Source organism: Lygodium microphyllum, chromosome 15 (genome assembly GCF_053477565.2).
Source record: "Lygodium microphyllum isolate KBCC chromosome 15, Lygodium_microphyllum_v1.1.10, whole genome shotgun sequence".
Classification (NCBI taxonomy): Eukaryota; Viridiplantae; Streptophyta; class Polypodiopsida; order Schizaeales; family Lygodiaceae; genus Lygodium; species Lygodium microphyllum.
Window position 1 is genome coordinate 146170675 of NC_141149.1, and position 24599 is coordinate 146195273.

Here is a 24599-nt window from a genome sequence, read left to right on the forward strand (position 1 = left end):
GCAGAGTTTGTACACATAGAAGTCTCTTCCTTCATGTGAAGGTCCATCAATTTTTTCAGCGAGTACATTTGAGATGCATGACTTTGCTTGTCATAAAGATTTTTAATTAGTGTCCAAAGCCCATATGCACTCTGATTATCAATTACAACATTGTAGTAAACATGCTTAGAGAGTGGTAAAATGATCATGGGCTTGCATAGTTCATCCCAATCCTCAGTTGCAATGTTTTCAAGTTTGGCACTCCCATTTTTGAGTGGTCGAAGTTGCAATTTCTACACTAAAACCTACCATACCTGGGTCTTCTAATAGCTATAATTGATCCCATCCAATTTCTCAATATTGAAGATAGATTATCATAAGAACCACTAGCTATAATGAGACCAAGCAAGTACATAGAAGGGCAAACATCAGGCTGATGTAAAACCTTGCAAATCAACCCCAAAACCACTACTAAATCAAGTGGGAGACAAGAGATATTACCAAAGTAATGAGCTGTCTATTCTTCCATTATTCTTCCATCATACTCACTGAAAGAGAGTTACTTATATAGGTATGACTAACCAAGACTAACTGTGGTTGAGTCACTAACTACACCGACTTATTGAATGTCACATGTGTACAACTGTATCCAACTAATGTCGGTCACACACATAAAGATAGACTGAGTGAAGAGTAATGGGAGATTCTAACACTCCCCCTCAAGCTCAAACCATATGATAAACTCCAAGTAGCTGTCTGAAGTATATGAACCTTTTTTTACTAAGAGACTTGGTAAATATATCTGCTACTTAGTCTTCAGTCTTCACATGAATCAAGTCAATCTGCCCTATTGCTTGATAGATATTCTCTTTATTGTTTCAAGGACTGCAAGCACACATCTCATACACCGCTTACCCAAATTTCTATACTACCCACTCTTATCTCTCTCACATTTCTATGTCTCTAAAATCCATAAAAGAACGATGCAAAAGAAAGAAAGTAAGAGATGAGATATAGATTCACCACTACCTCTTCCTTCTTTGGTGTAACTTATGTGATGAAGGAGATGATGGGGAGCCCAGCTTGAGGTGTGCAAACTATCAAAGCCCCTCTTGAATTTGTTAGCCATTAATCCATCACTAGCACTCCTGCAAGTGAATAAAGGAAGAATAAGAGAAGATGAAAAGTACAAGGTAGGAAGAAGTCTCTCTCTCTCTCTCTCTCTCTCTCCACACATGCACACATATAGAGCTATGTAGGTGGAAGAGAGAGGAGATAAGAAATAGGAATATCTCCAAAAATGCACACATAAGAATGAGTTATTTATCAATATTTGTGCTTAACCTTTCCTGTTATGTCCTACGCATTACAATGTTTGTAGGTCTTTGCACCTTGCCCATAGGCTGTAGATCTAGAGCACATGATTGCCCAAAGACTTACAAATATGCCCTACCCTTGGTGTGCCTAGATAGCCTATGGGATTAAAGAAAGGAAGCCAAGAGTTTAGAGATGGAGCTGATAGATTGAGGCCACCAAGCATATCTAAATAGAGATATCTAGAGTTGTGTAATGAATCTGCATGCAATTTTTTTGTCTTATGTTTGCCATTTACTTTTTTCAAAACTTGGAGTGCCATCCAACATCATACATCACGCCTTTAACTTTATTTACATGAATTTCAAGTACAAAAGCTAATAGAAATGATACCTTTCATTATTTGGCTTAGTATATACCAAAGATTGTGCACAAGAGAATGAGAGCTAAGATGACAACATCGTGACCTTAATTTCTATTTTAAATTCTTTGGATCCTGACCTTTTGTTATGTGAGCTTTCATTTTTCATAAGGCTTCTTATGACCTTTTTGTAGAGCTCCCTATGACCTTGTGTTATTTGAGCTTTCATCTTTTAGTTCCATAATCATGCATGCTTTTGTTATTCTAATCTAGACTAAACTAAAATATAACCTTGAACTTGTTCAATATTTCATAAATTATCGATCAAATCAATGCATGAAAAGAACTAACAGTTCCTTAACTATTGCTTTTGGGCCATCTAGATGCAAATTACATCTCATGATTGCCAACAAATGCTACTGGTAATGGCCAACTTAATAGGAGCTTTGGGATATCTATTGATTGGATAATAGTGCAGTAGATTATTTCATGAATGTGAATTATGATCTTAACGATTAGGAATATATCTTGTTTTGTGAGGAAGCAAGGTCAATTATTAAATGTGTTGGATGCCCAAGGAAGCTAGTGTCTGCTTGTGTAAGTTGGTCATCAATGTGGTGTCAAGCTATTCACACCATATGTAGAAAATAAATAATGTTGCATGGGCATGGATTGCGACATGAATAAGAGTTGCTAGAAATAAATCCCCATATATGAACCTCAAGCAATAAACCATAGAGATTTTTGTGAACCAAATATAAATTCAAGTATTTTTAAGCTTATGACTTGGATTATTTTGGGCATGTGTTCCACCTGCATCTTGATAAAGTCATCCTTAAGGTAGATAGGATCCCATGGAAGTTTGCGTAGCATGGCTTTCCTCATGAAGGCCATCTTCTCCATTTCATGTTGAAACCTCAAGATGAGTGAGTGCTTTTGTGGGTCCTTTCCAACTCTCTAGGCTTTTGTAAAGGGGTGTGCTTTGTACTCTTTGTATTCAAGGTGTATGCTCGTTTAGGCATCAAAATATGAGATGTCTTATCTTAGAGTTTTGTCAACAAAGGTGCATTATTTCAACAAAGGTGTATTATGGTGACACTCTACTAGTCCCCTTACCCTAGGGCCTCCCTAAGCCTAAATGTGTAGAAAAAGTGCCACACACACACACACACACACACATACACACTCTCTCTCTCTCACACACACACACACACACACACACACACACACACACACACACACACACACACACACACACACACACACACACACACACACACACACACACACACACACACACACACACACACACACACACACACACACACACACACACACACACACACACACACACACACACACACACACACACACACACACACTCTCTCTCTCTCTCTCTCTCTCTCTCTCTCTCTCTCTCTCTCTCTCTCATGCAAAGGAAACACTTAGGGGTGAGGGTTACACCTAAACTTTTGCCTTAATAGTGCGATGTACTTGCCCATAGACTTTCTCAATGATCTCAACATTATTGCCCATAGAATTTCTCAATGATCTCAACATTATTGCCCAAACCAAATCAAGAGTCAATCCCATTAGGAGGAACATTTGTAAGAGTTTGCAACTTGGACATAAAGAATGTGATTTTGAAAGACTCACTTGCCAAAGTGCTTGCACATTTGGCTAAGTTAGAGGGAAAATTGGCACAACTAAGGTAGCCAAAGCTAATAAGAAGATTGAAGATGAAGTCAATGAAATAACAACCAAAATATAACAGGAAGTACAGAAGAAAATCAAACAAGGAAGGGTGCAAATAAGCAAAATATGATAGACACTATCTTTAGAGTAGTAAGTAAATCTACATTGCACAAGAAGACTCTACTTTATGCATGTTTACGATGTCTCCTTGAGGAAGAGGTTGCCAATCTGGTTGCTTGGTGTCACATTCCTAGAAATCATAGGACTTGTGCCAATTGATTTTAAGCTGCTAATGCTTTTTTGAAAATCTTAGAGGTGCTAGAAAGGCTCTAAAGTTGCTCTCATCCTTGTCTACATAAACTGCTATGTCATTTGCAAACTCCACATCCATGAGCTACTCTAACTTAGGAATGACCTCTAAGAAATCCCAACTCGGACCTCCATGTGCCTTCTCAAAACTGAGAATAAGCATGACGAGTTCTTGGTTCCTAGAGTAGGCAAGAGTAGTGGAGATTTGGAATACAAGATGTTACACTCTTTTGACAAAGTCAGTCTAAGTCGGATGAATAATTTTTGGCATCAAGGGGCCAATCTAAGATGGTATGATTTGCAAGGATCTTGTAGGTAGTTCCAATCAAAGTGATTGGACTCCATTGTATAATCTCCAAGTTTTCCCCACAATCTTGAGGAGGAGATGGAATAAATCCCTAAGATAGTCTCTATGACATATCTTTTGATGCCAAAATCTCCTAAAAATCTATGGTGAGATTTTTATTGATAAGATCCCAATAGCTGAAGAACTTATCCAATCATCTTCTCTTAGACAATTGTAAGGGGAGTTGTGCTTGGAGTGCCTGCTGTGATGATCCACCACTTAATGCTTTACCATACTCTATATATTTCTCCTTTTGTAAGAGGTCCATTCGTGAATCCTTACAAAGATGTAAGGCCCTTGTGTTATGTATATGTTGACTCTATTGAGTCCGTGCTTGCAATCCCTATTTGGGATATCTAGGCCACATAATAGAAAGATTGTCCATTAAAATTGTGTCCTAATTGAGTCTGTAAGGAAGATCATAGGTGAAACATGCTCTAATGATCCTTTACTTCTCTAGAAGGCTTCTATGTCCTCTCATCAAAAGTCTCTAGCTACCCATCTAGTCGAGAAAGTTCTAGACCCTAATCGACGAGGCTGCTTCTCTTGCAAGCTAGTCATCCATATAAAATTGATCAAGCTTGAAGACACTCCTAGCTTGTGCTGTCCTTTCTCTGTTGGCAAACTAGAGCAAGCATGTGGATCTGCTAGACTTTGTTTTGAACCACGGAGCATGTCCTCTAAAATGAAGTATGAGATCCTCCCACATAGTTTGCTCTCATCCTTTAATGATCTCTCTAGATTTCCCTCTCCTATACTCCAATGCCTCCACCATATTAAAGTCATCATCTATTACCCAATGATCAACTTGAGATAGGACCAGTCCAAAACTCTCATCTCACTGGCCATTCAAGGCATTGATGACCAGTGGATCAATAATTGCATCATCCACTCTCACAAAGGCCCCTATGGCTCTTCTTAGAATTAAAACACCTACCTATATCTCCGTGGTGGCACCCATGACCATGTATAGCTTTGCCTTGGTGGATCCTTTTTGCTAGGATAGGGTGCTCTTATAACATGAGAAAATTCGCTGATCTTGCCACTAGTACTCTACATGTCTTGTTTCATGAGGAGAGCCCTTAACTTTTTTTCCTTTGTAGCCTTGTAAACTCCATGAGAGGATCCTCATGGGATACATCAAAATCTCTTGGTTGGTGCGACTTTGTGGTCCATGCATCTTTCCATTATCTCTTGGTTGGTGCGACTCTCTCTTTTGGTACACCCTATCAAGCTTTCTCTCTGCTAGCTTTGTTATCTTAGACAAAGGGACAAAGTTCTTGAAGTATACACAATAGAGTCATTTGTCTCCTCACTCTCCTTTGGGATGGTTGCACCCCTCAAATGTTGAGTGTTAGGGACGTGATGGGATCAACTTAGAGGACTGATCTTAGTCACTTGAGGAGGCTACATAAATCAATCCATCAACCCTATTATCTCCATCTCCTAAAGGGATGCTGGTGCTTGGGCAGTCTTTATGTCAAATGGTTGCTTTACTTTGCTTAAGGGGTTGCTACTTTTTGGGATTGTGGCATCTCTAGCTCCTTAAGGGGTTGCAAGGGGGGGGGGGGGGGGGGGCAAGGGGTGGGGGTGGGTTTGGGGGAGGGGGAGAGGGGGTGAAGTGTCTTCATTTAGAGATCATAGGTGACTAAGGTGATGGTGCAAGGGCTATTGATTTGAGGTCTTTGACTACCCTCCATCATTGCTCAACTTCTCAGCTGCTCTAAGCCTGTGCCTTTATCTTTATTAGTATCAATACACTCTCATTGTCATTATTGTTGCCTCCTTTGCTTGACAATATGCTGCTATGGTCGACTACCTTGCTTTTGTGACATTGGGGCCTCTTGTCTCCCTCATCTTGAAAATAGTTTACCGCTAGCATGTCTTGGGATATGAGACCATCCTATAAGCACTAGCTTGGGGTAATACCTATATAATAAACTTGAACAAATAATTTGGCAAACCATTCAAGGCATAGATGACCAATAGAGCAATAAGTGCATCACCCACTCTCACAAAGATCCCCATGGCTCTCCCTAGAATTAGGATACCTACCTATATTTGTGTGGCACCCACATCTATTGCCCAATGAGTATATTGTTGCCTTGGCAAAAGCTTCCCATAACATCGGGATATCCTTACTACAAATATGTGGCACTCTTGTAAGATGAGCAAAACCATTGATCCTCCAAATAACTATATGCATATCTTGTTTCATGAGGCTCCAACCTTGTGTGAACATTTGTCATTTGAAACCCCTTAAACTCCATGAGAGGATCCTCATTAAATACATAGTGTTCTCTTGGTTGATGGGACTTTGTGGTCCATGCATGTCTTCATTGTCTCTTTTAGTTTTCCTTACCGAGCCTTCTCTCTACTAGCTCTCCTTTCTTCATCAAGGGGATGAAGTTCTTGGCATATGCAACATAGTCATTTGTCTCCTCACTCTATATGGGACAACTATACCCCTCATATGCTAAGTATTAGAGACCTGTCATAGGATCAACTTAGAGGACTCAACTTGCTGACTTGAGGAGGCTAGAGACGTCTATACATCAATTGTGGTAACTGCATCTCCTAATGGGATAGTGGTGTGTGGTCTCTACGTCAACAACTCCACTAGCTCTGTTGGTGGAGAGGTTGCTACTTTGTGGGGCTACAAGATCTCTAAGGGCGAAAATAGTCTTTGTTTAGAGGTTGTAGGTTACTAAGGTGATGTTGTATAAGGTACAATGATTTGAGGTTTCTAACTACTCTCCGTTTTCCCTTAACTTCTCTACTACTTTGAGCCTCTGCCCTTTTCGTGTCCAATAATTGTGTGCTATTGCTATCATTGTTGTTGCCTCATGTTCTTGACAATGTGCCAATTTGGCCCTTTGCTTTACTATTGTGAGACTGGGTCTACTTCATCCCTCATCTCAAAAGATAGTTTATTGCTAGCATGTCATAGGATATTTTGATGGTATATCATACCATCTAGTGAGTACTAACCAAGAAGAGTTGAACATGAAACCTATTGAACAAAGAATTCTCTATCAACAAAAGAAATCCTGATGGTTTGAGTGAGGGTGTCTCGAGACTATGGGGGCAAAACTTTGAGTGATAAGTATTGGTGGGGATACATTGTGAGAAAATTTCTCTTTGTATGACATGGCCAAAAGCGCTTCCTAGTAAATCACTCATGTACTATTTTTAAAATTTTATTAAATTGATTATATGTTTGAATTGCACTATTTGCATGTTATTAGAGTTACTTTGAATTACTTGGATAATTATCATCATTATGAAAATTCATTCTCAATTGAAATAAAATAATTCAAATGAATTTTATAATTTCCTCAAGTGAATGTAACTTGGCTTTTGTTATTGTGAATGGAAATAATGAGAATAATAGAAAATGGAAGGTAAAGTGAAAAGTCTAGGGGATAAATTAAGTGTGAAATGAATGAAAGCTTGAAAGTCATGGCAATTGAACATCAAGGGTCATGCTAAAGGAATGGTAGCAAGTCTTAAAATGGATTACGAGACTCTAGAGACATGATAACAATAAGGTTTAAAAGATATTTACCAAGGAATGGAGACAAAAGAAACATTAAGATATATAAACCATTAGATCATAAATTCCCTTTTGTACATAATGTACACATAATGCTAGTATCAATGCCCTTTTCTAATCATCTCCTCAGATATTTTTACTAGTCACTTTAAAGGTTATGCACACTTTCTTTTAAGGAAAAAAAAAAGATGCATTAATATGATGCTCTCCATCGCTTTGCCTTGAAAATTTGTTTAGTTGGGGCCCGTAAGCAATTTTTAGTGGAAAATGAAAACATGGAAACTAAAGCTATAAAATGTCTCAACGAATATAAACTCTATTCAAATAACTAAAAAGAGAATACAACTAGTACGATAGAGTCTACAATGCAACTATCAAGAACCCATATTTAATGAAACTCTCTAAGTTAATGCATTGTAACATTTCACCTTATAATATACCAAGGCACATGGACCAATCCGAACAACGTTATAAATGATTCGTTGGACCCAAAACTTGTTATTGTTATTGTATCGCTCAACTATAGTCATTGGACATGAAAATATGGAAAACTGCATGTGATATTTACAAAGTTCATTTGCAATTCTATTTCATCACCTTATTGTATGCCAAACATTTGATGAATTTGGATACACATGAGAGTGGATATTGCTAGTCAAATGCTTATTATGTAATAATGGCCAAACGTTTGTGGATTACAAGGCGACACTTGTTTGGCTACTAAGATTGGCAATTAGTAGCCACTTATATATGATGTATCACTTTCTTGGAAAGCGAAAAACTAGGGTCAACTCATAATGCATGCTATCACCAATCTCTTAATGTTGGTTAGAATCCTAAGTTGTACATATCTAAGAATGAAAAGTTGGTTATTAGTGGACTCTTTTATTTTATTGGCACATCTCATATCATCATGTTGTTGTGGTGGCAATGCTAGTTAACAATGAGTTGAGGATGTGAATGATCAAGCGAGCTTGATTAGCAATTATCTTGTTATTGGTAGTGGAGGCACTGGGGGACAAGAAGCAACGTTGGAGGTTGATGTAGAGATTCTCCAAGAGAGGGCGCATGTAGGTGGGATCCATTGCTAGTATGGTTTGCTCCATCCATAACAATTCATCCAACACATCGCTGTGTCCACCAAAGTTAAAATCTAAAGAACCAAGTTGTTGCAATAGGGCTACCAACACCCCTTGGCTTAAAGGTGGCCTTCTATTTGCGAATAAAACCTTGGGATCTACCTAGAAAAGCCAAAATATTATTAGTAAAAGACAACAACATAAAACTTGGGTCTATTATACATGTAACATGTTAAAATAAGAAATAGAAAATCATTATAATAGGAAATAAAATTATACCTAAAATGTTTTTAAAGACAAAGATTGTCACTACTAAAGCAAACCAATGGTTGAGGTTTTGTTGATCATAGCATAATAATGACTCTACACAGTAATGTGCTTTGAACAAAGAAAAAGCCAGTATCCCGTCCCACCCATCGAGGTTTTAACATAAGGGGTCTCAATGTGAGTAGGCAGGACCATATTTTCATTCTATCAATATCCTTTATGTATTGAACATTCATCCTACTAAGTTCAAAAGTAAGTAATGTGAGAAGTATAGCTCTCTATTAGAATACTTTCTATAACCTTGTATTTTCTAGTCAATGCAAGAAAATGTATTAATAAAAAGCACAATGGTATAAAATTAGAAGTAAACAAAGAATGATGTGTGAAGTATAGTCAATACAGGTTTGTGTAATAGATAAGTCAATATAGGTATGTGTGAAGTATAGTCAATATAGGTTTGTGTAATAGATGATAAGTGCTTATACATACTATATTAAAACCCTACAAAACACACCTTTAGATGTCAATTTCATCATGCAAATTAAAAACCACCGATGAGTTAGTCATTAATGTGCCCTAAATGACAAGTTATGTACATATGCATATACACAACCATATAGCATGTAAGGCACGCCATACATATGTGCTAACAAAAATGTGCATATATCTATGTATATAATATATACATAGTATGACCACATCTAGATAGGTATATATGTATGTATGCATGTACATGTATATGGTAAGGAAAAGCCACATCACAATGCCTATGACATATAGATTAAAAAAGGAAAATTCCATTTCAAATATAAAACAATTTAAACCACTCATAAAATACCCATAAAGTGATCTAATCTTCCTCCTGATCACATAAAATGTACAATTAAGCTAGTAGAAAGAATAATAATCTTGTCTTAGAATATACCCAGAATATTTATGATCCTATAAGTGCTTTGAGCAAAATCAATCCTAGACATTTCCAAAAATAAAAGAGTTACATAATTGCTAGTTCAAAGTTTCCTTTAAACATGTGTGCATTTATGTGTGAAAACATATGTTTGCATCTAACTTGCACTTATAAACATTTCCATCACCACTCATTACAACTATGCGTGTGTGTCTCGAGCACTAGATCATGAACAATAATGGAGGAAGATCATGAACAGTAAGGAAGAAAACATCTTGCTTGTAGACCATGACTAAAGAGTAGTAGAATTAATTGCTTTTCTTGAGAGGTGGAAAGGTTTTTGCATTCTTATTACTAATTTCATGAGCCACTTACACGTGTGGTAGCGCACGTGAATTAATTTCTTTTCTTGAGAGGTGGAAAGGTTTTTGCATTCTTATTACTAATTTCATGAGCCACTTACACGTGTGGTAGCGCGCCTGCGCGCGCACGCGCGCACACACATTCTCTCTCTGACATTTAAGTTTTAATGAGGGGTGAAGGATACACTTATATAGGCTCTAATATGCAAGTGTCTATGATAGGAACATTGTGATCCTAGTCAAATCAATAAAACACTAGCATATCCAATGATTTTGAACAATAAGTTCTTTCTAGGGTATAGAATCATCAAATGTAGATATTTAACCTTCCATTCAATATGCAACCTAGGGTAAATGGACCACTCTATTGGCCTCGGTACCGTATCACTTTTGTCCAATGCCTTTTTTTGCCAAAAACTCCCCTCTTCCTTCTCCTTCCCAAAAAGCCCCCTTAGACCCCAAAACATATGTGCATGTGCACACATTTCATGTGCATGACCACAAACATGCACCTTGTTGAGGATGCATAATGAAGTAGGTAGCTAATAGGAAAACTAGTATAGCACCACTTTGAATGTGGATGACCCAACCTCTCAAACTCTCATCTCTCTCTCATAACAAAGCACACTTGGCATGTGGGGCATGCGAACTAGAATGTTTAGTCAATGGGAAGCATGTAACAATGACATCATAAGGGCTACCATTTTTGCAAGCACTAGTGTATGATAACTTTACACCTTGGGTGAAGTTAAAGATTACAAAGAATATGGGGCAATAGTAAAGTTTGAAGCATTCAATAGTATGCAGTATAAATTGAAGGTTTTGACCTTCATTCAACAATTTGATACAGCCTACTTTGAGGGCAACTTTTCTGAGCATTCAAAAGTGTGAAAAGCAACCACTGAATGCACTTCAACAGTGGTGGAGAACCCTTTTGATGCAAAACAAAGGCACCAACTTGGATGCATTTTAAACATGTTTTCTCTTACCGACGACTCATAAATACTTTTAAAAATAGATGTGATAATAATTTGGAACAAATTGGATACAATTATTGTGTTGATTTGGAAGAGTATATAAACAAAATTTGGGCAACTTTGTTGTGAATTAGCTTTTTTCACGAGGTCACGATGGTTTGACCAAAGAGAGACCTATATATTGAACAAAGACAAAAGTGACTAACATAGCACAATGGATTGAAAAATGCAAACACAACTTATGCATTGATGAAATGCCATGTCTTTGGACTTTAGAGCAAGGAAGGTTGAAAATAAGGGTAGTAAGACAATTTTTTTGGGCAACAAGTTTAGATCCTCAAAAGAGGATCAATAAATTAAAATCAATCTAAGTCCTTCCTTGTAAAAGGTAAACAAGGTAATAGATAATTTACTAGTGCCCAAAAAATGTTGAAAGGAAGGCATTATATGATGCATATAAATGTTATTTTAGTGAACAAAAGGGGGATATATCATGTGAATGCCTAGAATGCAAGTGAAAAAACCATAGAGATGACAATAAGGACTAGAAAGGCAAGAAACATAAAACTACAATTGGATTGATATAGAATGTTTTTTGATGAACAACCAAATATAGATGCTTTAGAGCTATACCATTTATGGAGCAACATGCTTTAGTTTTCTTTGACATAGGTGTCCATACCAACTTCATTTCTCTAGAATTGGTAGCAAGTTGGACATGAGAGATGATGAGATGTGTCCCATGTGTAAGGCTAGTTTTGCATGACTTGGATATGTGGAGCCAATCACCCCTCTCATTTGGAAACTTCTATTCATTTGCAATCATTTGGATAATGAGGATTTTCACATTATGCTATTAGAGGATTATAATATATTACTAGGTATTCCATGGTGTCATAGAGTGCATGCTACAATTGATATATATAAAGGAAAACCACTCACTCACAAAGGAAGGCAACATGTTCTTGGTGTAAGTATTCATCTTGTGTCTACTTCAACAATTTCTTTAGAAATGAAATGCGTACTTGGTTTTTGCAAAAGATGTTAGTAAAGAAGTTGCTAAGTCTAATGTTTCAATGTTGAATAATGAGTGGACAAATATCTTAAATGAATTCCAAGCTTGTTTTTTTGATTCATTGCATGAAAAATTACTACTTGAAAGGCCAGAGGATAATTCCATTGACCCAATGCCTGGTAGTAGGCCTCCAAAAAATTCACTCTATAGAGTGAGGGCTACCTCATAATAGGACATAATGAGTCAAGTTAATGGGATGTTGGCAAAAGGATCGATTCAACCCAGATAATCACTCTTTTGCTCATCTATACTCGTCGTGTAGAAAAATAATGGCTCATGGTAAATGTGTATGGATTACTACACCTTAAACAAGAACACCATGACAAATAGATTCCCTATCCCAAGGATTGATATCCTTGACCTGTTAGAGAAAAGTGCCAAGTTCAACATGATAGACTTTATGGTGCGTATCATAAGATACATATAAAGAAAAAAGATATGCACAAGTTAGATTTTAGGACTACTTTTGAGTTATATAATTTCTTAGTCATGCCATTTGGGCTTACAAATCCACTTGTGATGTTTAATTGCGTAATTAGATGATAAAAGAATTGCTATATTTAATAAGTTGGAGAAAAGCTTACTTCATATCTAATGTTGATCTTGCCACATCTTCAAAAAGCTTTCATTGTTCAATGTGAGGTCATGTAGAAAAAACATTGGAGTAGTCCTTTGCAGAAAGGCTATGTGACATATAAGAGTAGAATTTTACAAGTTGCTAAGAAAAATTTGAAAATACATGAGAAATAATTTGTTGTTGTAATTCATGCTCTTTCCACCTTGAAACACTACATGCTAGGGGGGGCCTTCTCGTTTACTTCTTTAGAGCGGCATTGGTAGAGGCACGCGCTTGTATAGTGATCATAGAGACAACGTACGCATGTTTTAGAGATTGCAGAGGAGATAAACGTGGATCCACAAGCGCATCCATGGTTTTGTCGCTTTGGTACATCAGGCCTACAAGTCACTAAGATGCTATGCAGATCAGAGAGGGCATGTGGCTTTTGCTTCTCCCACTTGCTGGAGGAGTCACTTGTGAAGCCTTTATTTTGGTGGCAAAACTTTGGATATGCATTGGAGACCCTTTAGCCCTTAACCGTGAGGGTTCTTACCCAGGATTGCTCTTCGAGCGCATGTGAGAGAAACTAGGAGTGCCATTCATACAAAGATTCATAATTGGCTTAACACACAACAGTTAGAGCGGCTAGTCTATTGCCACACTAACTTACACATGATGAGGGCTATGATGAGCATGGGTAGTCCGAACATTTAAAATTTATTGTTTTAACTTTTAAACTTTGAAGTTTAAAGTTTAAAGTTTATACTTTACAATTTAGACTTTAGCATTTACAATGATCAATCTTACATGCATCACTGCATTGTGTAGGTGAATGTTGATACATTCAAGTTCACGGGCGACACTCTTTCGAGTATACATAAGGAGGTGGACGAGGAGGAGATGATTTTTGCAGAGCTCTATAGAGAGCTTATAGCAATAGATACTCATGACACTCGCAGTAAGCATGCTCGTGGGCGAGGAGTTCGAGTAAGTGGTAGCACGGACATGGTCATTCGATGCCCTCCATCATCAAGGAGGGGTGGTTCGTGTGGCTTGCAGACATATGTGAGGCGGGGCTCCAATAGCTCACATCCTATGCCTCATGATGACATCCCCCCCCTTGCCTACACAGCCGCCACCTAGGGAGCCATCATTTTGATGATGATGGTAACCTCATCAACAAGGATGAGTATGAGTGTGTCTCATGATAGGATGTCGAGGAGTCATCTTCAGACTCTCTTGATGAGCACTCAGATGGTTTTGATGATGATGATGATGATGATGATAGTGATGCCTCATCATAGATTCATGACATAGGTCTCTTTTTTTTTTGTATCAGATATACTAGACTGTAGTTGTATCGCATGTTTTGGATAGCCCATGCGATTGCAATGGTCACCCTCATGTATTCATCTTATTCTGTAACGAAATGGCTATTTCCACTTTAAACATGTATTCTATGATCTATCATTTAATGATTTATGATTTTTGTTATTTAAAAAATCATCTTAATTTTTTTTCGTACTAATATCATACCGTCCTTATAAAATCATAAGGTACCAATTAGTACCGTATTTTATCGTACTGTACCGTAATGTACCTTTCGTACCTGACAACTATGATTTGTATAGGCTCTGCCTCAAAATACTCAATAGGTAAGAGAAACAATAGGAGGGTTATTTTGCTCTGTGTTGTTAATGGCATATGCAATGCATCAAATGTTTCTCATCAATTGGAGAAGGGAAATGAGAGCGTTGGCCATGGAAGGCTTGGTATGTTGTAAAAATCATGTATTGTTGTTGTTGAAGGATCAATATACAACTTGAGCTAATAGAAACTTTGAAGGATTCATAATAGCACAAGCAATGAAATTGCAAGTTTCTTGGGAAATGAAAAGATGCTTTCATGTGGCTATGTTTCATGATCGCATAATCCAAGGTTTGTGCAGCTCCTGAGGTTCTACAGGTCTTGATAGTTTTGTGGTGTTTTACCAGAGAAGTGTATGCTAAAATACATGCTTCTCCATGTTGGTACATGGATCTAAAATAAAAAACTGTTTGTTACTGGCAATTCCGCAGTTGCACAGTCCTTGAAGTGGCATTCACCATTCTGCAGCAGGTTCTGAAGCTTCATAGTGTGTATCCGGGAAGAGCAAGCTGAAATATATGTATTTTCATGCTGAATACATATCTAAAATGAAAAGAAATAGTTTGCTGCCAGCAATCTTGTGTCTTTTGCAGTCTTGCAATACCTGCAATGGACCTTGAAGCTTTGTAGTTTCATCCGGGGAAAATCTGCTGAAATATATGTTTTTATAATGGAATACATGCATATGACTAAAAGAGGCAATTTGCTGCCTACAGCTCTATAAACTTCGCAGCACTCCGTGTTACCTAGCAGTGCAGTAACCTGCAGTGGTGCAATCACCTCCTGTAGAGGCAGTTACCTACAGTGGGTCTACTCCTAAAAAAAAAGGAGACTAGTAAATCTGAATATTTGGGCTGTTATAAGGCTGAATTGAGCTCTCGGTTGAAAGAAATTGGTGTAGGGAACCTTGTTTAGCCTTATGCGGCATCGATCCAAAAACTTTTGTTAAGAGAGATTGTTGGCTTTTGTCTTGTGGTGTTGTCTTAGGAGTTGATAGAGGCTGACCACTCAATTCACCTACCAACGTCTTTCTTGTCTTCTCTCAAATAGGTGGTTGTCACATTCAATTGCTTAAGAGAGAAATTCAATAAGTGTATGCAGATTTGACATAGTGAGCAAAAGATCTTTAACATCGTCTATCAATCCCCAATCGAATTGACTAATAAAATAAACATAGTACCATGTTAAATCGCATGTGAGTTGCCAAAATTTTGATGCATATATTGAGGCAAGTCTTGACCCTTGGCGTAGATTTCTAATCTTTGTTTCAGCTACTTTTGCTTTGTCTACTTTTTCAAATGTGGCAAAGAACTTTGTACAAAGGCCTCAAAATTATATAGCAATGGGGATTCCTTCTCAAGCAAGGGGAGAGAGAGCTGTACTTGAGAGAAGAGTTCCTATGAGGTCGACCCAAGAAGCATCATTTCAACAATGATCTGGTTTCATATGTATAAACAATCGTGCCTGCTAGAGGAAACCTCTGAATTTTGACCTCATGCCATCAAATTTCTCTGGAAGACTAACCTTTGGTTCTTTCTTACATTGATCCTGAAGGATACTAGTAGCAGATAGATCTCTTGGTTGATGTAGGTTTGTCTCTTAAATTTCTTGAAGTTGTTATTGTAGGTCTTGCATAGCTAAGCCCAAAGCTTGTGGTTGCTCACCTTGTAGCCTTGCATTACTTTCTTGAAGCTCTTGGATTTGCTATTGGACGCTTTGTAAAGAAGCAACAATTACTTTCATCATGGACTCCACAACAACTAGGCAAGATCGTGGTAGGAGTATTGCCAAACTGCTATTCGAGAGCGAGAAGATTTCTCTCACAACTTGTAATAGAAAAACTTGAAAGAGAAATTGAACTAGAACTTGATTGCAAGATAACTTCACAAGAGAATACTTACAAGAGCGTGGCTTGATTACAAGATAAGACTTGATACAAGCATAGTAGCAAGGAAATAGGAATGAGAGGTCTTGGGGGGATGGGAATGGGATCCTAGGGGGAACAAGAACGTGAGGGCAATGATTTCTATTGTATACATAATACATATATGCCTAAATTTATTTATTCATATATATCTTACAAAAGCTCCTAAAAGAAACATGTACAATTTGCATAACATGATAGTCTACTTCATACATCAATTATATCCAAAAGGAACATAAGACCCAAAATAAATGGTAATCTAAGAACGAACTAGATGAGAGAGTCAAGAAATCAAGATAGCTGAAAGTGGCACAAGTTTGTTGGGGGAGGCGGGGCACAGAGAGAGAGAGAGAGAGTTGCATACTGATTTGAGTGCAACAATTGGTCCATGCATATGACTATGGAGGGGGGGCAAAAGAAATGGTGCACGGATATCCAACACATCTGAGATTTTTTTCTCTTTCCCAATAATTAACAATTAAGTCCCACATTCCCCTTTGGTGGAACGCCTACTTGGACATTCCCCCCATTCCCAAGTCATTTTTAGGGGGTGGAGCGCGTTCACTCGTTCCCAAGGGGGTGGAACGGTGTTCCCTTGCTACTATGGATACAAGACAAGACTATAACACGACAAGAATTGCAAGAGAATTTACCTCACTAGACCCTCAACTACTGTTGGTGAGATTGAAGGGCTTGTAACCCATGACCCTATTTATACTATAGCCTGAGGCTAAGGGAAATACATGTTGTTACAAGAGGATGCCACATGGCATGACATACACAGACGTCGACACATGGCGTGATTGCATACTGACCCATGGCATATTGACATCAGCGAATGACATAAGCGATGATGTAGATATTGTAGAATCTTCTAGAAACTTCTTGGAGCCAGAGGTCCATCTCTTCCATACAAACCAAACACTGTCCTTACTTGAGCGTCCATTACACATTGGATGCTTGTTCTTCTCCTTTCAATATAGGATCCAGGTCATTGTCTTGCTATCTTCATTCCTTTGTATTGTGCTTGGAAAAGTGAGCGATTCCTCGATGAGGGAATAGCTTACGTGGTACCATTGCATTGTGTATAACATTCCTTGGCTATACTTCTTCACCCTAGCCTTGCCGTACACTAATTCTATTTATGGAGAATACTACAACCTCCCCTTTTGTCATTTGATAGCCATTAAAAACAAACCTTGGACCCATTACATTGGGTTACTTGAAAGAACATACATTCGTCGCCTATGCAATCATGGTAGTCCCTTGGGGAGCCCATTGCGGCACCCTTGGTTGCTTTGGGGTAAGACCTTTCATGTAAAAAGATGAGAGTGGAGACATTGCCTAAGCACCCTCTTGGACACAATCCTTTTTGGACCTAGAGAGGGGGTGTTGAGCCACTAATATTAGGGCTTGCGCACAATCATAATCATCGTAAATTAACCCCTAATTTACTCTCCTTAAAGTGGTCCCAAGAAGCAAATAATGCTAAATTCCCAAAAATAAATGACTTTTGAAACAAGGACAAATGCACCCCCATTCTTTTATACATATGATTCTAAGTTACTACATCCTCAATCCCTCATTACACCAGACAGCCTTCAGCTGTCTCTTCCTCACACTGCTGCCCATACCCCTTCTCAAGGACATTGCTCGTTTGAGGAGGTTCACTCGAGTACAGCCCGTCTCTCATGAGGATGTAGGTGACCTGATTGGGAGCTATCCTATTGCTACATCTTCATTATCAGCTGCTGCCTTGCTGCAAATGAAATTATGCCATCTTGGAGACCTGTTTCAGACTTTTCTACTCTTATGTTTGCTGATCAGACCAGCCACCCAGCTGCCAGGCATCATTCAGGAGTGGTTGACACCACTCCAACTGTTGCATTTTGCTGTAATACATCTGTCACAACTGTGTTTTTTCACCAGGCAGGCCGCCCTATTGTTCACCCAGCCGGCTGCCTCATCTCAGACCACAAATGTCAGCACCTTGTGAGCCAGGTCTGCATTTTGCTATCTTTGGACTGCACACACTGCTGCCACCTTCATATGAAATCATCAGACATCTATGGACTACTGCTGTTGCATTTTTGGGTCTTGGGTACAACACACTCAACTTCATCTTCAGGCACCTCTTTACTAATGCTACAGACACTGAGGTTCAAGGCTCCCTGTTGTATCATCTTCATTATCATTCAACATTCTACAGATTGTGTTCATCGTGCTATTGTATACCTTTGGATTTTCTGTATTTGCTATACCATTTCTTTACACCCTTGACTCAAGACAAGAGACTAATTCCTTTCCAGTTGAGGTTCTGGTCACATCCAGATTTCTTGATTGGCTTGATTCATTTCTGCACATGTTTGCAATTCCAAACAGCCTGTGCATGTGTTGCACACAATGCGTCCATGGACCCAACAGCCTGTGGGGCGAGATAATCATAGAAGCTCGTGCATTTAGAGCAAGAACAATAAGTTATCACTTTACCATGTTGTATGTAGTACAACGTGCTACAAAGTAACATACTAACTAATGAGACATAAAACATACATTGCTTGAAACTTCTCACCTCCCACTAGCTACTGCCCTAATGGGTAATGCCAATCAGGGTTCCTTAATAAAGGGCTTTTGATTGTAATTAATAGGCCCCTGTATTTGATGTTCCAAAAGCTTCCACGTACCCATCTCAGACTTAGAACCAATCAAATTTCTTATTTGTGTGCGGAAACAATAAGCATACATTTTTTTAAATCTAGCAAATTCCCCTTTGCAAAGAGTTTGAGGTGGTGGTGGATGCCATCAAGATCAGCACAAGTGCACTTTCAATTTGGAGCACCCCATTTGAGTATGTCTTACTCTTTCTATAATCTCGTCTTAAGGTTACTGTCAAATTTTACTTAGCATAGATGTTTTTTCCATATTAATGTACACCACATTATTTTTTACTTGTAAGTGGAATGGTAAATAAGCTGACACACACATGGAGCACAGCCTACCATGCAGTGTTAGTTTCTTTGATAAGACTGGCCAGTTGAATGTTGAATTGGTGAAAAGTGAAGCACTAACCTGTTTACATATCCAAGAAACGACATCTCTACTTCCTAGTGATAAAGCAAGACTGAAGGCCTCTTCAAAATGTCCTTGCTGCAATAATCTGGTTAACTCTACCATAATGCTGATTGATTTATCAGAATGGTTGAAGGAAAATTGCTGCATTGCAATATTTAGAAACTGTCAGGTCTTCTGTACAATAAAATAGGTCACAATGTATGTATTGATGTTCCAGTTGAATTACTCCACTCAAGGCATTTACAAAAGCATTAGCATGTCTTATAAATGTGTTAGAATTGCATATGGAAAACATTAAGGACACTTTCCTTTTATCATTAGCTTTCTTCCACTCATATCTCTCTCTCTCTCTCTCATGCATGGGGAATGGACAAAAGTAGGGGATAGGGTCGGGGCATCAGGATGACAGCAAAGTATACAAAACACATTTCAAAATACAAAAAATTTAACATTAAGCTCTGAAATTAATAATGTTGATAATCAACATATCACATCAATTTTCCAAGTATCATGCCATGATGATGATAAATGGCTGCATGGTGTACACAGAGAGAGAGAGAGAGAGAGAGAGAGAGAGAGAGAGAGGTGAAACAGGTGTAGCTCAGTTGGTTAAGTTGAACAGGGTGGTGACTAGAGGGTCTTTCGTTCAACTCCTGCATTCTACATGGTCATTTAGTATAGGCCTTACAAAAAGGAAGAATTGAACCTCGGTTAGTGGGTTAATAAAACAAGTGACTTGCCACTAGGGTAGCCACATGATTATGAAAAAGAGAGAGAGAAGGGGGGGGGGGGGGGGGGAAGAATCTTACAATACTATGGCTTCAAGCTCTTTTATGCTGGTGTTTCAAATAAGAACCCATTTCAATGTGTTGCTAGTTGTTAGAGAGAAATTTCAACCAATAATGATCAAGAGAGGTGGGTGCACGTACAACAGAAATTGCAGCTAAATTTTGGAACTTCTCACGTAATGTGATGTATTTGCCCTTGAAACAGCTATAATCAGTTGTAGAGTGCTGTAGCACAAGGTTTAGTGCTTCTGCAAATTTATTTGCAGGTCTGAAATTTCTGCTTTTACGTGGTTATTTATTGCTGGTTGGTACTTGTTTGTACCTTGGTCACTTGTGTGACAATTTAGGCCTGCATTTGCTGAATTTTTTGGTCACATTTGGATTGAAAATCATGGCTGGCAGCAGTGACAACAATCATCTCATGCACATTAAGAAGCTTGAAGGAGCACATAACTTTGCAATCTGGCAAAAACAGTGCTATAATATCTTGTTGCAGAAGAAGCAAGCAAAGCCGATTAAGACCAAAGGGGCAAAGCCCGCAGATATAGAACAGGAAGACTGGGATGAATTAAACGAGCTTGGACGCTCAACCATCGAGCTATCGATTTCTGATGCCTTGCTATTTAACATTTAAGGTTTGGATTTTGCCTTTGCTATTTGGACTCGACTGGAAGATTTATATGCCCAGAAAAGTGCCGCAAGAAAAGTTTATTGGCTGCACAAACAGCCCGAAAGAAGAGAGGAAGTCCGTAGGGTTGTATTCTGGGAGGAACAAATACCTTTTGGAAAGTAAAATGTGCCCGTTGTATAGCAGCAAATACCTGATGTAAATGAACCTCCAAATGCAGAAAATAATGCTGGAAATTATCAGCCAGTCATTGCCCACAATGATGAGCCATTGGATGTGCACGAACAGCCAGGACAGCAAGCTGTTAATGCTGATTTACATGCTGAAATGCCAGGATAGCAAGCTGAAAATGGAAATTTGCAAGCTCAACAACCAACAAACAATGATCATTGGATTAGGAGATCATCTAGGGCTACTAGACAACCTGATAGATTCATTCTTGGTGCAAACAATATTGCTGATTATGTCATGTTGACAGACTGTGGTGAACCATCTTGCTTCCAAGAAACAATGGACAGATAGGATAGCAAGAAATGGTATAAAGCCATGTTGTTAGAGATGGAATCTGTTGAGAAAAATGGCACTTGGGACTTGGTGCAGTTGCCTAAAGGGCGGAAAACCCTTCCATGCAAATGGGTTTACAAGATGAAAGTCACTTCTGGTTTCTCGCCAAAGTACAAAGCAAAATTGGTTGTGAAGGGGTACAAGCAAGAACATGGAGTTGACTTTGACGACTACATTGAGAACCACTGTGGGCTTGGGTGCAGTTGAAGATATGGAGCTCATACAGATGGATGTAAAGATTGCATTCTTATATGGTGATCTACATGAAGATATATATATGTAGCAGCCTGAAGGGTTTGCGGCAAAAGGAAAAGAAAAGATGGTATGTAAACTCAAAAGAAGTTTGTATGGGCTGAAACAAGCACCAAGAGAATGGTATCATAAGTTTGATACATTTATGCAGTCTCAAGGTTTTCATAGAAGTCAAGTGGATCACTCCTTGTACACCAAGGAGGCAGCAGATGGCAACTTGATTATCTTGGTTCTGTATGTTGATGACATGCTGAGTGCTGGTAGAAATACTCATGCCTTGGACTCACTGAAGTAAAGTCTTCATGGCACATTTGACATGAAGGATCTTCGTGATGCAAATCACATTCTTGGTATGCGAATACTCAGAGATAGGTCAAAAGGATTACTCTATCTATCTCAACAGGAGTATATCTCCAAGTTTTTGCAGTGTTTCAATATGGAGGGGGGGAAAACAATTGGGGTTCCATTACCTCTATATGTGAAACCCAGTGCAGAGGACAGCCCTACATCTAATGATGAGAAGGCTGAAATGGCCAATATACCATATGCTTCAGTTGTTGGCACTTTGATGTATGCTATGGTTGCTACATGTCCTGACATTGCCTTTGCAGTGGGAGTTGTAAGCAGATACATGGGAAACCCTGGTAAAAAGCATTGGGAAGCAGTGAAAGCTATTATGAGATACCTCAAAGGCACAAAGGATTTGTGCATCTTCTTTGGAAAGCAGAGGGCATCTGTCGTTGGCTTTATGGATGCAGACTATGCTAATCATGCGGACTGCAGAAAGTACACTTCTAGGTATGTGTTTACCTTCACAGGAGGAGCAGTCTCTTGGATCTCCGGGCTACAAAAGTGTATTGCATTGTCTACTACAAAGGCAGAGTATGTGGCTGAAATTGAGGCATGCAAGGAGGCTTTATGGCTTTCACATCCGGTGGGAGAGCTTGGCATTACAAAGTTACCTATTCTCCAATGTGATAGTCAGAGTGCTATCATGCTAACACGGAATCCTGTCTTTCATACAAAGACGAAGCACATACAGGTGAAGTATCACTTCATTAGAGATGTAGTTTACAGCAAGAGCATTGAGCTTGTCAAAGTGCATACAGATGATAATCCTGCACATCTTCTCATGAAGAGTCTTCCAGCAAAGCGGTTTGCTCATTGCTGACAGATGATTGAAGTTGGATAGGTATATGTATTTCAGCTTTGTACATACCTAGATTTAGTTGATTCTTTTCTCCTCTTAAGATACATTGCCTTTAGATGGGAGGTTGTTGGGAATAAAGGGCCATCGTGCCTTTTATATGTGTATGGGTGTGAACACACCCTTAACACATTTATATTTTCATATATATCTATCTAAAACCTAAAGAGGTACTGTCGTCATTGTATCAAACAAGAAAGGTGTCGTGCTCACTCTCCTCTCTACTCTGCACACACACACACACACACACACACACACACACACACACACTCTCTCTCTCTCTCTCTCTCTCTCTCTCTCTCTCTCTCTCTCTCTATACCATGAGAAAGCATTGCGTGTCTCGATCCTCGCGCTCTCTACCATAACACGTTTCAACTCCTCCTTCCTCAAGCATCAGATATTTAATGGCTATATGCAACAATTGCTACATTAATTTTCATTGGACCTTCCATCTCAAGGGGCAACTTCCCTCTATCAGTTGATACACAATGTGCAAATAGTTGCTATACAATATGGAATACATCATGCTATTCTATGCAGGCAATGCTTGCAAGCTACCAAGCAACTCTTGGCTCTGACACACACTATTTTGATGAATTTGTCCCCAAATAGCCAAAATCAAGTTTCTAATATAGTAACCCGTTGCCCCTTAATCAAATCACGTTTTTTATGAATAACTAATTAACGACCTGATCATTAATCATAAGTGAGTTGCTCACTAGACCAAACTTAAGCTCAAGGCCTGTTTAATAGCTCAAGTGCCCTAAGTGAGTTGCTTATTACTGGGCGAAACTTTCAATGTAACTTGATTCTAAAATGCAAGCTAAACATTGCATCTTGTTCATTTTGCCCTATTCTTGTACTACATAGCCTCTACACTTATCCATAGTATGGCTTGCTATTATTCTCCTCCTACTAGTGCAATGGTTACTAGGCCAAGAGCTAGGGGTACCAGAATTGAAGTTCATTTTAATTAAATCATTAAGCCCATTTGCCATTCTGGTTACATGGCAACCTATGGGGAGCTAATCTCGATTGGTTAGAGGTCAAAAATAATATGAGGATTCCCTTTGTTCTAGTGTGGAAGATTTAGAAAGCAAGATGCACCTAATTTAATGAGAATCCCTGGATTTATATTGCACACATTGTTAGGAAGATATGAACAACTATTGGAACAACTGTACATACCCCTAAAAGGGGACAACTTGGTACCATCATATCCCTAAATTGCTTAGAAATCCTTCCTAATTCTAAAGAATAATATCGTGGCTCAAGTTGACCATTGTGAATAGCTTCTCTGGATGCTTACTTCCTTTCACTTGAGATTACAAGAGGCATAAAGACCTGCAGAAGGGGCCAGAAGGGTTATTCCTTGCTTGCAGAAGCAACCAGTCGTTGGCAACAGCTGAAAGCATTTATATCCGACAATGGTGACACAATTGCTTGGTTAACTCAACTAGGCCCTCTACTTTTGGAGGAACCAATTAGGATGCGGCTTATGTGGGGCATGACGGAAGAGCTAGAAGATGCTCTCTCCAGGAGAGCTCCTGCTAGTCTTTATCCCAGCCCTCTTGGTAGATCATTGCAAACATTACTGAATAGAAGATTGGCAAAGCATGATGCATCCAAGTCAGATCATTGCCAGCATTACTGCCTCAGAAACCTTAATTGTTTTAAAGGTTTTGTATGTAAACTTTGTTTTGTCAATAGAAGTCTTTATTGAAAGGGAGA

At 38.7% G+C, this 24599-nt stretch overlaps 1 protein-coding gene across 9 annotated transcripts in view; it reads right to left on the reverse strand.

The window, feature by feature from the left end:
• Positions 1-1019: 1019 nt before the first annotated feature.
• The window catches only part of LOC148025193 (varicose-related protein-like), a 162914-nt gene continuing 139334 nt past the window's right edge, over positions 1020-24599 (reverse strand). The window contains exons 11-12 of one of the 9 annotated variants that reach the window (XM_087694986.1): positions 19427-19570; positions 1020-1127 (exon numbers count right to left, since the gene is read on the reverse strand). In XM_087694986.1, coding sequence (XP_087551112.1) covers positions 1119-1127; positions 19427-19570 — 153 coding nt within the window. In that variant the 3' untranslated portion in view covers positions 1020-1118. Of the gene's footprint in view, positions 1128-8099; positions 8802-10841; positions 11327-12232; positions 12589-14399; positions 15038-15066; positions 18783-19426; positions 19571-24599 lie in introns of those variants that run through there. The other 8 variants (XM_087694979.1, XM_087694987.1, XM_087694985.1 and 5 more) reach the window with 8 other exon arrangements.